The 14,392-nt window shown below is 38.3% G+C and overlaps 1 protein-coding gene across 2 annotated transcripts in view; it reads left to right on the forward strand.

Moving 5' to 3' along the window:
• CNTNAP5 (contactin associated protein family member 5) overlaps nt 1-14,392 on the forward strand; it is an 887,247-nt gene that overhangs the window by 773,552 nt on the left and 99,303 nt on the right. For both annotated transcript variants that reach the window (XM_059927107.1, XM_059927108.1), the window contains exons 18-19: nt 1,912-2,151; nt 10,540-10,764. In XM_059927107.1, coding sequence (XP_059783090.1) covers nt 1,912-2,151; nt 10,540-10,764 — 465 coding nt within the window. The remainder of the gene's footprint in view (nt 1-1,911; nt 2,152-10,539; nt 10,765-14,392) is intronic.

Raw genomic sequence — 14,392 nt, forward strand, 5'->3', positions numbered from 1 at the left:
AGACAGGAGAAAGCAATGTGGGTTTGACCTTCTGGCCTGCTTGGGTATCACTTATCAGAACTGAAAATAGAGTGGAGTTTTATCACTCCTTCAGAATAAGAGACTAGATTAATTCTTTAAAAACATTTTGTTTCAGTCTTTTAGAGGCAGCCAATGACTACCATACATATATTTATGGGTCTGATGACCTGGTGTGATTCAGAGAAGACAGAATTCTCCCTACTTCCAACCCTACTGCTAATTATTATCTTGTCCACCCTGCCAGGCTGACGTGCCAGAATTATTATTATTATTATTATTTTTTGCGTTACAGTTTCATTTATTTAACTTACTGCTTTGTTTCTTGTTTAACATGATATTCCAGGTCAGAGATAACACATTTGGAATTCACATTTGTATCCACATTGATGGGAATATATTTTTATCTGGTCATTTGCAAGACCAAGTTTTAATAAAATTGTAGCATGAGGTATTACACGTAAATGAGGCTCAGAAATGAGAGATATGTACAGTAAACAAATGAGACATCAGTACTGCCCTTGTTTTCTTTTTTTTGCTATTTTTATTTTTTATTTATTTACTTTTTTTTTCCACACATGCACACACACACACTGTAATTTATTTTTACAAGAGATAAATAAATTGACACCAAGCATTGTAAATGGATGACCACAACAAAAGCAACAATGACTGCAATTACCAAACACGAAACACACTCATATTATGTCATAATATTGACTGCCCTTGTTTTCTAACACCTTCTCCTTTCCGTTAGAACACTCTGTAGACCTTGAAGACTTGAGTGTGTCCTCCATTTATCCACTTGAATGGACTTGAGGCGAAAGCATTGTATTTCAATTAGAATTTGTGTTTTGTAAGGGCAGGCTGACACTGTGTCTTCTCTGGGAGCTCCCAGAATTCCCAACACCAAATCAATATGGTGTTGGAATTTGGCTTATTTCTTGGTGTGTTGTCTCTCCTTACACATTTTTCTAATATCCTCTGATTTAGGTTGATAGGATTCTAGGTTTCCAACAGTAACAAAACACTCTGTCACTTTGAATCTCCTCTGTTCTTAAATAATTTGCAACAAGCATTGTGAATCTCGCTGAAACCTTCAAGATATACCCTCAGCAGAAAGTTGGGTTGCAATTCTATTCTGTATTCCAGAAGGAAAAATTTATTTTCTAAATAATCATTTGGGGGTAATCAATAGTATGTATATATATACAACCTACTAGTTCTAGCCATTTTGAGGGCTCAAGAGAAGGAATAGTGAAGACCAATGATTGCAAAGCCTTACCATGAACACATGAAATAGACTGATTCTTATTTTACAGATCAAGGAGCTGAGGCTTAGGGGATCCAGTGGTCATTATGTCTAATGGGCTACTGGCGTGGAGTTTGACACCATGTCTGTCCGGTCCTAACGTACACCTCTTCATAGTACACGACACTCTGCTGCATAAGCTTTACAACACTCATTGCCTTTTCTAACTGAGTGCACCTAACCTAGCTTGCTTCTAACTTCACCAGAGGGGCAATCCCACTCTGTGCATTCACCTTCAGATAAATGTCTGCTATAGACAAAGAGCACATTTTATTTTATTTGCAAGGAATGGGGCCATCTGAAGTTTTGTATCTTAAATATGTCAAGTACAGGATTCCACATGAACCACAGTCTTTTATTTATTTATTTTTTTGAGTGGGGGAGTTCATTTTCCAGCCAGGAAACACATGCCTTTTCCCCAGGTTCTTTGAATTCCTAATTCTCACCGGAAACTAATAGAAAAGCTCAACACAGGATGCCGACAGCACAATAATTAACTATCACCAGTGCTGATATTAAACCTCAAAAATGTGAACCCTGTACCTTCTATATATTTTTTCCTTTTATTTTTCACTGCACAGGGGGAACATCATCAAGACAGAAAGGCTTCCTAGGATGCATACGCTCCTTACACTTGAATGGGCAGAAACTGGACCTGGAGGAGAGGGCAAAGGTCACGTCTGGAGTCCGGCCCGGATGCCCGGGCCATTGCAGCAGTTACGGCCGCATCTGCCACAACGGGGGCAAGTGTGTGGAGAAGCACAGTGGATACTTCTGCGACTGCACCAATTCGCCATACGAAGGGCCCTTTTGCAGAAAAGGTACAATAGAAACTTATGTTTTCCCCATGTGCTGTGTTTTAGTGCCTACAGGTTGTAGTCAAGTCATAGGAAACCCATGCCCTAGACAGTCCTCAAACAATCATTTACTCTTCCTCAGTTTCCCTCTCTTTAGAGACTCTGCATAGCTCCTTAACATAATTACATATACTCATTCTTCTTGTGTGTGGATACTGGCAGTCCAGTTGAACTGGATGGATAGAAACAGGAAAACACACCTGACGTGGCCTAGAGCCAGTTGAGCCCCGGGAGAGGTGGACGGTCATTTCTGTTGTACTAACCTTTCCAATTCCAATTTCTCCGTCCACAAATGTAATCAAAGAATCATAGAATCTAGCCCTGGAAAGCCCTTAGAGACCTTGGAGCCATTGTAAATCATTTTACAATATGGAGAGTGTAGGTGAGTTAGTGAAATCCATATCATGTATTTAGTAAAATCTCCCTGTTCTGCAGATGACATGAGTGGTGTCTGAGGCTTTAAAAGTCTTGCCCGAAGATTCACATTTAGTTCCTCAGGGGGCTGAGAACGGAGCACAAGAGTCAAAATCCCTGCCCCAGGGATTTCCCTGGTGGTCCAGTGGTTAAGACTCCACACTTCCAATGCAGGCGGCACACGTTTCATCCCTGGTCGGGGAACTAAGATCCCACATGCTGCGCCGTGTGGCCAAAAAAAAAAAAAAGGAAAGAAAAAAAATCCCTGCCCCAGTGCCTTTCCACACACCCTCCTAATCTTATGAATTCATTTCATTGATAAAAGCTAAATATGTTGGATATACACCTTAAACAAGGAATGATGGTTATGGTGTAAATTCTCTGGAGCAATTAAAAATAACTACAAACTATAAAAACTCATTATTCAGTATCCATACTTAGTATTTTTCGACTAGAAGGACAAAAGATTTGGTCTACTATCAATCTTCACAGAATCTTTTAAAGTTTATTTTATTGATGGAAAAAAAGTTTGTTGACCAAGAACGTAAACAATATTTCAAGAGAAGCATTTAAACTATTAAAATAAAATGTTTTAATCACTTTGAAACACCATTTACATACAGACAATGATGGCAATTACAAATAATTCTTGTCAGTTCATGAAAACACATTTTTCAAGCGCACCCCTAACAAACAATGCTTTATTTTTGTTCAACTTACTCTTGGAACTTAAAGAGAGCAGGGGAAAAAGCACCCAGTGTTCTCTTTGAAGGACTATAATTTAAGCTCTTCATTCACTGACACTGCCCTCCTCCCCAATTAGTTTGAATTACTTGCTTGTTACTGCTGGGAAGCATTGAGCACCTCAGGAGAAAATTAATGGTAGAAGTTATAGGGCCAACAGAGTGTCGGGCCTACATGGGAGTTCAAAATAAAAGAGATCCCACCCCAGTAGGCTCTTCCTGTGAGCTAAAACAAAGTGCTCCTGCATTTTCACCCTGGTGGAAGTCTCTGGAATAACTTCCCCTGAAATTTTGAATGCCACCTTTAGACTGGCCCCACAGGGTAGAAGAAGCAAATGCAGAATAAACACCACCAAACCCAGTCCCTAAAATATACTAGCGTTATTTTACAAGATCTATACCCAGTGTCTGTTTGGGAAAAAAATAAAGAAAAACAGTAGACCTCTCTGTATTTCTCCAGAGACATTATTCAAACATCTCATAGATCATCTTGCTCTAAATTGAACCTAATTTCCCATTGGTTCCTTTCTCTGAAACAATTCCTATTCATTATCTTCTGCCCATGCCACTGCATCTTTTGACTGTATTTCTTGAGATATCTGCTGTGCTCTCTCCCCATGTTTTAGTTTGACAGATATTTGCTTAGCCTTTTCAGTTTCCTTCATATTTCACTGTGAACTTTTCCCCCATCTCATAAATCTAAGGAAATGATTCCCTTTATATTCAGCAGTTGCAAAGTATGTGAGATGAACCTTTTAAACGCATCTTTGAGCAATGCCGATTGGGTCTGGGAAGTGTGGCTTGGGACTCAAATGGGAGCCCTTAGCTCCAAGATGGTCCTGGATAAAGCTGTTCTTTGTAAGGGGAGTCTTTTATGTTAACTTTCCATGGAATGTATATTTTAGGGGCTGCCAATCCTGGAAATATCTGGTGTAGAATTAAGGACATTTGTCCATGACCAATGACTGGTCTAGAACCACTGTCTATTGACCCATTTTCTGTTTCTGAGTGTGATACAAAAGAATGGTAATCACAAACTAGCTAGCAGTTATTGACTGCAACATTTAGTCCTTATCCCCAAGCTAGGAGGGAAGAAGCAATATTTGCATTTAACACGTAAAAATACTGACCATCACACTGGTTTAGTGACTGCTAATAAATGTCAGAGCTGGAGGTTCATCCAGCATTTTTTGATTCCTTTTTCCCGTTTTTGACCCTAATTTCATCCTGTACAGGAATGTGTTAATAGGATTCAAATATGTAGGGTTTTTTTTGTTATTGTTTTATGTATGTGTTTCTCTTTTTTTTAATTTTTGGATGTAATTTACATATCCCAAATTCACCCTTTTCAACAGCACAATTCAGGGGTTTTTACTATATTCGCAAAGTTGCACCACCATCACCACTCCATAATATTAGAATGTTTTCATCATCCCTAAAAGGAATCTCTTACCCCTTAGGAGCCATTCACCTTTCTCCCAGTCCCTGGAAATCATTCATCTAACTTTCTGTCACTAGGAATTGCCTATTCTGGATATTTCAGAAAATCTATAGAATCATACAATAAGTGGCCTTTGTGTGTCTGGTTTCTTTCACTTAGCATAATGTTTTCAATGTTCATCTATGCTGTGGATTTTTCAGTGCTTTACTTCCTTTTATTTCCAAAAGAGTATTCCATTCTGTGGATGAGCCATGTTTCGTTTATCCATTCATTAGGCGATGGACATGGGATGTTTCCATTTATTTTGGCTATTATGAATAATGCTGCTATTCACATTCATGTACATTTTTTGTATGAACTTATGTTTTATGTTCCCTTGGGTATATACCTACAGATGGGATTGCTGAGTCGTATAGTAATTACGTGTTGTCTAAACTTTTTGAGGAACTGCCAAACTGTTTTCAAAGTAACCTCTCCATTTTACATTCTTACCAGCCATATATGAGTATTCCAATTTCTCCACATCTTCTCCAACACTTGTTACTATCTTTTCCATAAGACACATTCTGCTGTGAATGTGTGAAAGAATATATCACATTGTAATTTTGACTTGCATTTTTTAATGACTGATAATGTCAAACACTGTTTCATGTACTTATTGGCCAAGTGTGCATCTTCTTTGCATGTCTGTTCAAATCTATAGCCCATTTTTAAACTGGGTTATTTTTCTTTTTATTGTTTGGTTGTAGGATTTTTGTATATTCTGAACATAATTCTCATAATAGGTATATGATTTGCAAAATGTTTCTCCCCTTTTCACTTGCTTGACAATATCTTTTGAAGCACAAAATTTTTAATTTTTACAAGTCCAATTTATCTATTTTTTGTTGTTGTTGCTGGTGTTTTGGTGTTATATCTATGAAACTATTGTCTAATCCAATGTCAGGAAGATTTATGTCTATGTTTTCTTCTAAGTGTTTTGTAGTTTTAGGTCTTACATTTAGTCTTTGATAAATTTTGAGTTAATTTCTGTATATGTTGTAAGGTAGGGATCCTACTTTATTCTTTTGTTTGTGACTATCCAGTTGTTCCAATACCATCTGTGTACTTGTCTGTAGCCCACCTCTACCCCAACCACTATCTGAAGTGTCTAGGTATGACAGTCATTTAAACTTTCTGAATTAAAAACTCTAAGTAATATATTTGGAATTCTATTTGAAAATACATCTGGAAATCTAGAAAAATAAAAACCAAGCTAATCATTCAAAGACAATTGTTAAAAAGGAGGTATGATTTTCTTGTAGCTCTTTTCTTTGCATTTAGTGTAGCTGAGATAATTCTGTCCATTCCATTTTATATTCTGAATTTTCTTTATTTCATTTCATAGGCATTCCTATATAATTCATCAGTTTTAATGATTGCAATATATTCCATCTGGTGGAATTGCTTCTGTGTATTTGACCTATTTTATCACAGAGCATTTTAGCGTAGCAGTAGTAGAACTCTGGTAGCAGTCCTGCCTGTGTTCAGATTCTGACTCATCTACAGTCTACACTGTGTGGCACTGGTTATGTAATTCAACCTCACGATTCCTTGGTTTTCTCGTCTGTAAAATGTGGAAAATTCAGGAATTCTTCATGAAAGATTGTGATGGAAATTTAACAAGCGCTTCACATAGCAATTGAGATAATGCCTGGCCTATAAAGTCTCAGTAAATGCTCTTACTATTGTTTTGGAATTTTAGATTGCCCCAAATTTTGCACATAAATAATGCTGTGATAAACACATGTATTGATTATTCCCTTAATAATGGAATTTCAGTGAAAAAATGGTATACATATTTAGGTAATTTAGCAATTGCCAAAAACCTGTTGAAAAAAATTCTATACTATATACCTTCCTGCCACTTATATTATTTTCTTTTACTTTTTACTACAGAAAAATTCAATTATGCACTATAGTAGAGAGAAGGGTTTCAGAACCCCCATGCATCCATTATTTAGCTTCAACAACTATTAACTCATGATCATTTTTATTTCATCTATAGCCTAACGTCCCTCCTCCTATTATTATTATTTATTTATTTATTTATTTATTTGGCTGTGTCGGGTCTTAGTTGCAGCATGTGGGCTCTTCATTGTGGCGTGCGGGCTTCTCTCTAGTTGTGGCATGTGGGCTCCAGAGTGTGTGGGCTCAGTAGTTACTTGCCCTGCAGCATGTGGAATCTTAGTTCCCCAACCGGGGATCGAACCCGCATCCCCTGCATTGGAAGGTGGCTTCTTAATCACTGGACCACCAGGGAATTTTATTATTTTGAAGCAAATTCCAGATATCACATCAGTTCTATAAATACTGCAATATGTATTGTTAAAAGATGACATAAAAATATGTATCCACAGGACTGTTATAGTAAGAAAAATTTAATAACTTTTTAATAATATGAAATATCCACTCAGCATTCAAATTCCCATTTCTTTCATTTATTTTCAGTTTGTTTGAAGTTATTCTAAATTACTTACAGCCTGACTGGTTGCTATGGAACCGCTAGCCTATTCATTAAGGCCTGGTCTTTATACTTATTCTAATTCTAAATCTATTTCTATTACTATTATTAAGACCAGCTCTTGTTTATTGAGTTCCTACTATGTGCTGTCCCTTTACATCCTCTCTTCCAACCCATCTGCCCGCCACGAGATTGAATTCATCCCTGTTTGTGTATGAATAGCCAGCAGTTGATGGGATCTCATGAGAAAACAGGAGGAGGGCACAGACAGGGTCCAGGCCCATGTCAATCTGACTCCAAGGCTGAGTGGGAGATACACATCCTCTCCAGCACCACTCTGACTCCTAGCATCTGCTCTGAGTTCATTACACACTTTAAGGCCTAGTCAATACCAAGCTCCTCTTTCAGGTCTTCTCATGCTGCTCCCGCCCACAGAGGCATTCAACTCTGGGACTCGATGTCTCTGTCATTCACACATCACATCCAAGGCCACCTTCCATCGGTCTTATTTCTTTTCATGTGTGTCCTGTCTTCTCAGAATCTAATCAGCACAGTTTCTCCCACCAGGTAGATACTCAAAGGATGTTGCTAATATTGGTTATCATGGCCCTAGAGTAGCATGATGGTCGTTGGTAATAACCACCTTCAAGTGAAGATTCTTCTTTCATTTAGCCCAGTGGTTTCAGATGTTCAGATAAATCAATCAGAGAGCTTAAATATGATCAGAGAGCTCAAACTCTTAGATTATAAAAGAAAAGAAACTGAGAGAATAATCAAAGCCAGGTGTTTTGCTGAATTTAGTTTTAGGTTGAAATTCACAATATCTAAATAAAAATACAACTGGGGCTGGGGAGGAGGGAAGACAGAATTTGGTAGGACAGCTCTAGTTTAAAAAGTGCTTTTCATTTTAATTTCCTATCTTAAGTATAAGGGAAAAACGTAATATGAATGCCTGTATCTAATATACTATTCATGACAGAATGATCTGAATTATACTTACATTTGAACACACACATGAACATCCCATAAAAGCCATTACTCTGTTAACTAAGAGATAGTAGCTCAAAATGCAGACCAAATGTCCCCAAGGAAATTCACTTGAGAAAAGTGCTTGAATCCAGCTGATGATCAGCTAGAACCCTCCTGTCACCAGTTTCTGCACAGATCTCTGTAATCAGGAGGACCAATGACTTTCTAACCTGCATGCAAAATGCAGAACACTTTCTCTGAATCTTTAGTGAAAAGGAACTGGTATTCCCAGTCTGCTAAGCAATATGCATAAATATGCAACTTTAATTTTTTTGGCACCGTGACAGGCTGTTACAGAATTTTCACAAAGGTAGAACAAATTTGCGATGGAATTAGGAAGCAAAAGCCAGGTTTGATTATGTTCTAGGTGCCACCAACTCAATCAGAGAACTTCATGGGGAATTGCGGATACTCAATCTATCATTCAGGAAAAAGAGAAATTAATTATGTCAATATAGATTCATGTGTTTTTTAACCAACAAAGACCTATTGTATAGCACAAGGAACTATACTCAATATTTTGTAATAAGGGAAAAGAATCTGAAAAAAATAAATATATATGTATGTATAACTGAATCACATTGCTGTACACCTGAAACCAATACAACATTGTAAGTCAACGATACTTCAATTAAAAAAAAAAAAAAAGATTCATGTCTAATGTGCTGTTTTCATAGCAGAGGTTTGTTGCAGATCTAAGCTCTGTTATTCTACTGAGGAACCTTTGCTCCATACCCTGATACTGTGTAGAGATAAAATTGAAAGTAAACTTAAGAGCGGCCTTGATTCAAAGAAGAAAATATCCCAGCACTTGGATGCATGTGCAGTCATTAAACAGATATATTTTATGACAGGCATTAGTATGGGTTGAGGTTAAATTCTCTTCTACTATGGAGAGTCTGTGAGTTTAAACTATGGTGGTAACTCTCTTAAGAGCTCTAACATATCCTCTCGTTTATCTGCCCAGAAATATTGTTGAGGGAGGTGTTATGTTTCCCATTTGCCAGACGAGAAAACCATCTCCATGGGTTTGACTAACTTGCCTGGAACCACACAGCTAGTATGAAATCAAAGGAGGCTTCAGATCCAGTGGTGAAACTGGATCCTTGCTGATTCCACTGAACTAAAATGATAGCAGTTGGAGTGAAGACATTATACAGGGAGGATTGGGTGATTCCTGCTCCTGCTAATTGAATGTCATCAGTCTGTAGAGGCTTCCCTTCCCAATGGTGATGGCAGATCTATATCCTCTATGTTTTGCTGTAGGAATTGTTTCCCATGGGAATGCCTATTTGCCAAAGTCTTTGCTATTTTTTGAGCAAACCAATTCCCTAGATATTTAAAATAATTGAGTTCAAAGGGGAAAGGGGAGAGAGATAAATTAGGATTGGGGGGTTAACCTAAACACACTACTATATATAAAAGAGGTAACCAACAAGGACCTACTGTATAGCTCAGGCAACTACACTCAATATTTTGTAATAACCTATAAGGGAAAAGAATCTGAAAAAGAATAGATACATATTATGTAAAATTGAATCACTGTGCTGTACACCTGAAAGTAACAAAATACTGTAAATCAAGTATCCTTCAAATAAAAAAAAATTAAAATAAAATAATTGAGTCCAGGAATTGGATACTATGCCTTTCCTACTCTTTCCACAGGTTTCCTCTCCTCCATTTCCACGGGTCCTCACACTTTACCCAACACCGTAGAGAATTGCTTTCTTTCCCAATGTACTACTCTCAGTAGTTTTGAGCCCACTCAACACCCCCCTGACCCACGAGAAAAACATAAACCAGAATTGTTAGGATTTCAGTTTTGAAAGTAAGATAATCCTGGTGCAATTTCTCTCTACTATGCAGGAGGCCGGGACATCTCCTCTTTGCTTCTCGAGAAATCAGCCGGGCACGTGGTAGTTATTCCGCAGATACACATGAAACCAGTCCTACATTTCACAGTGCAAATCTGAGCTCTCTCTTCTAGCCACACAACCTTGTTCAAGGTGCTTAACCCCCGGCAAGCCTCATGCTTTTCATTTGTAAATAGAAATGGTGATTTCTGCCACTTCAAAATTATTGTGGGAAGCATATTCTATAATTCATGTAAAAACTCTCACACAGTGACCGATGCATAGGAAACAATAAACAAGCAATGGTGGCTCTCCTGGAATACTCGACCAAATGTTTTAATGTGTGCTTTCCCCTCTGATATTTTGCAGAGGTTTCTGCTGTCTTTGAGGCTGGCACTTCAGTGACTTACATGTTTCAAGAACCCTACCCGGTGACCAAGAATATAAGCCTCTCTTCCTCAGCGATTTACGCAGATTCAACCCCATCCAAAGAAAACATTGCATTGAGCTTTGTGACAGCCCAGGCACCCAGCCTCCTGCTCTGTATCAACTCTTCTTCTCAGGGCTACCTGGCTGTCCTGCTCTGCAAGAATGGTGAGTTCTGTTGGCATGAAGCCTGATGGAGTGTTATTCTGTGCTGGAGGGCCAGTACATGCCCTCCAGAACTCTGCATAATTTCAACTTAATGTGGTCCCACCTGGGCAGTGTCTTTCCAGATCTCCAGGCCAACCTTTGATTGTGCTTTTCCTTTATGAGTTGCAATTGGTATTCAGGAGCCGTGTCAATTCACTGCTGAAGTCCCGAATACATTGACTTTAATTTGCTTCAACTGTGTAGCAGTCATTCTTTATTATTTATTCTGTGCTGGAATCCATTAAGTGTAAAGGAGAAGATCATCAGCGTATCTGAATTTCAGAACGACACTCCTCACATATATCCTGTAGTCTTTGCTGCAGGATCCTTTACTGAGGACTGTTAAAACAACTGGCATAAATGCAGGCTGTATTAATAAAAGCTGACTGCCTAGGTCTTAGAGAGAAGTAGTATGTGTGAGTCATAACCTTGTGAAGTATGGGGCTGGGTGCTGAGAATCAGATTTTGGAAAGAATGTGGACAAAAGGAAATATGTGAAGATTAGAATGACAAAGGGGCTAGAACCCAATGAGTACAAGGAGGACCGTTGAAGGACATCAGTTTTGTTGGCTGTTCACAGAAGCCAGGTTTGCTCCTCACCCTACTTAATTCTACCCTGCAGTGATGAGGACAGTTTATGTAGTCACGACCAAGGACACTCAGATCGAACTCCTAGAGAACAGTTGGAACAGGCGAAGAGGGCAGATGTGGACATCCCTGTAGTATGGTCTCAAAGAACACTTTCCTATGATCGAGAATTTCTTTTCCCCTCTTGTAACTTGCTATATAATGAGATGAGTTTGGGCTTTTGAACCATCCACCACAAGGATGGACTATGGAGCTGGGGGGGAGCATACAGGAAGCCGGGGATATACAGCACATACTGTGCCCTCTCTAGACTTTATGTGGAAACTTTAGAAATTTCTCTTGCTCCACTTTTACTTGGGTTTGTTCTTCCTCGTGTCATCTTGTTTTCCAACTAGGTATGAACTAGATAATGAAGAATGATATGTGGGCCTCAAGCAAGGTTCAAAACTGGTGGACCTGTGGGTTGAATCGGGCCTGATTTACAATAATAATAACAATGGCTAACTCTAAAGGATTCATTCATCCTAAAAGCAACATGGAAGGGAAGAAAAAAAGGAGATAGAGAAACTAGGATAATGAATGGTCATCCAAGACTGTCTGGTCTTGAAAGACTCTGCAAGAGAAAAGGAAAACCTTATGGGTTATTAAGACCTCTTATTTATCAGCAGAACTCTGTATGATTAGGACCATTATAGCAACATGTCAGTTTTTAACTCTTGCCCCTAAAATGTCTCTGTAAGGTCAATACGGCTGGCTGAGGCATGGATTAACTGATTAACCTAGGCCAGCCAGCTAAGAGCACTGAGATGCCAGATTTCCCCGAAAGCACCTTTTGGGTGCGGTTCTGCAGGATCATGCTTATGGTTACAGACTGTGTAACAAAAATAACTATACCAGATTACATATATATTATTCCGTATAGTCTATTATAATATAGATATTCAACTCTATGCTGGGCACTATTCTAATTAGTACAGAGCACTTAAGCCTCACAATAATCCTGTGTGATTACTGGTATTAATAGAATCAGTATCTTAGAGTTGTAGAATCTAAGGCATATAGACAGACATTAAATAACTCACTTAGAATCCCACAGCAAGTAAGGAGAGAGCTGGGATTCAGTCTTCCCTCCCCAAGTCTAGTAGGTATTCTTGACCATAAGGGGTAAACTAAGAGTGTTATTTTTTGCAAGACAGCATATTTTAAATAACTTTAATTGGGAAGGCATTCTTTTCTTTTTTTCTAATTGAAGTAGAGTTGATTTACAATGTTTTGTTAGTTTCAGGTGTCCAGCAAAGTGATTCAGTTATACATACATATATATCTTCTTTTTTTCAGATTCTTTTCCCTTATAGCCTATTACAAAATACTGAGTATAGTTCCCTGTGCTATACAGCAGGTCCTTGCTGGTTGGGAAGGCATTCTTGAATTCTGCCTTAACCTTTATTTTCTTATACTCTAAAGCCTCACTTCATTGAAGGCTCTACCTGACCCCATAGGCATTTACATATTGTAAACCCTGGCTAAATGCAGGAAGCAAGGAGATACTTGTGCCTTGTTTCTTGGTTTAACCTTAGATCTCAGGGCTAGTGTAAAAATACAGGCCTTGCAGCTCAGTCTAAGACACAGGAAATGGGTGTCCAAGCCGTGGTTAGTAATGCGGTGTCCCCCATCCCCTTACTCAGTCTCAGAGAATCACTATCCCCGCCCACCTCGCCCCACCACGATTGCTCTAGGGACCTCTTGTTGTAGTAGGTAGTGCTGGGGGACTCAGTGACTGAGGATGCTGGACTTTTCCTACCATCTCTTTCTCCTACAGAGACACAACTAAGATAAGTGCTCATTCACTCATTCTTCTATTGATTCTCTGGGTCATTGATTCTCTGGTCATTAGTCCCCCTGCACAGGATCAGGAGACCGACAAAAGTAAGCAGGATACAGGATACTGTGCTCTCTCAACACAATCAGGAAAAAGAGAGACTCAGACACTACCTTAAACTTTTTGAAAGATAATCTAAATACATGAGGGAATCCAGTTGCCCAGATTTCTCAAGCAATCTAACTAGAAGTTAGATTTTGCCTAACTTTAAGGATGAATCTCCTAGGAATTCAGAGATTACAACGGTAGAGTAAAATGCCTTGTGCGACAGTGAATTCCTTGTCATTGGAGGTCTTCGAATAATAATTGCATGATGATTTGTTGGAGGAACCATAATAAGAATTCCAGCAGTGGATGGCAGAGAAAAATAACCTCTTAGTTTCTTGGCAAGTCTTAGATTTCATGATTCTCTGTTCCCTTCCTGTGTCATCTTACATTTATATTTCTTTCTGCTAGGGCTTTATTTGCAGACTTAGAACTGCTTCTATAAGGAACTAAGAAGTGGTATTCTTTTTTAAAATTTTTTATTTTATGCTGGAGTATAGTTAATTTACAGTGTTGTGTTAGTTTCAGGTGTACAGCAAACTGATTTAGTTACACATACTCATATATCTGTTCTTTTTCAGATTCTTTTCCCATATAAGTTACTACAGAGTATTGAGTATAGTTCCCTGCACTATACAGTAGGTCCTTGTTGTTCATCTATTTTATATATAGTAGTGTGTGTGTGTTAATCCCAGCCTCCCAAGTTATCCCTCCTCCCCGACCTTCCCCTTTGGTAACCATATGTTTGTTTTCTAAGTCTGTGAGTCTGTTTCTGTTTTATAAATAAGTTCATTTGTATTATTCTTTTAAATTCCACATATAAGTGATATCCTATGATATGTGTCTTTCTTTGTCTGACTTCACTTAGTCACAGAGAATAATACCTGTCTCCTTCATAAAGCTGTTATTAAAAAAGATGAGTTAGTATGTACAAAAGTGCTGCTTCTACTAGAAAATACTATATATATGTACACAATTATTATTACTGCAACTTTGTAAATAGTAAGCCCAAATAGTCAGTGGCCCAGACTTTTATTATTAGCCTCATTTTGCCCACAGCAATAATACCAATAAAAA

The sequence above is a fragment of the Balaenoptera ricei genome, chromosome 7 (assembly GCF_028023285.1).
Source record: "Balaenoptera ricei isolate mBalRic1 chromosome 7, mBalRic1.hap2, whole genome shotgun sequence".
Taxonomy (NCBI): domain Eukaryota; kingdom Metazoa; phylum Chordata; class Mammalia; order Artiodactyla; family Balaenopteridae; genus Balaenoptera; species Balaenoptera ricei.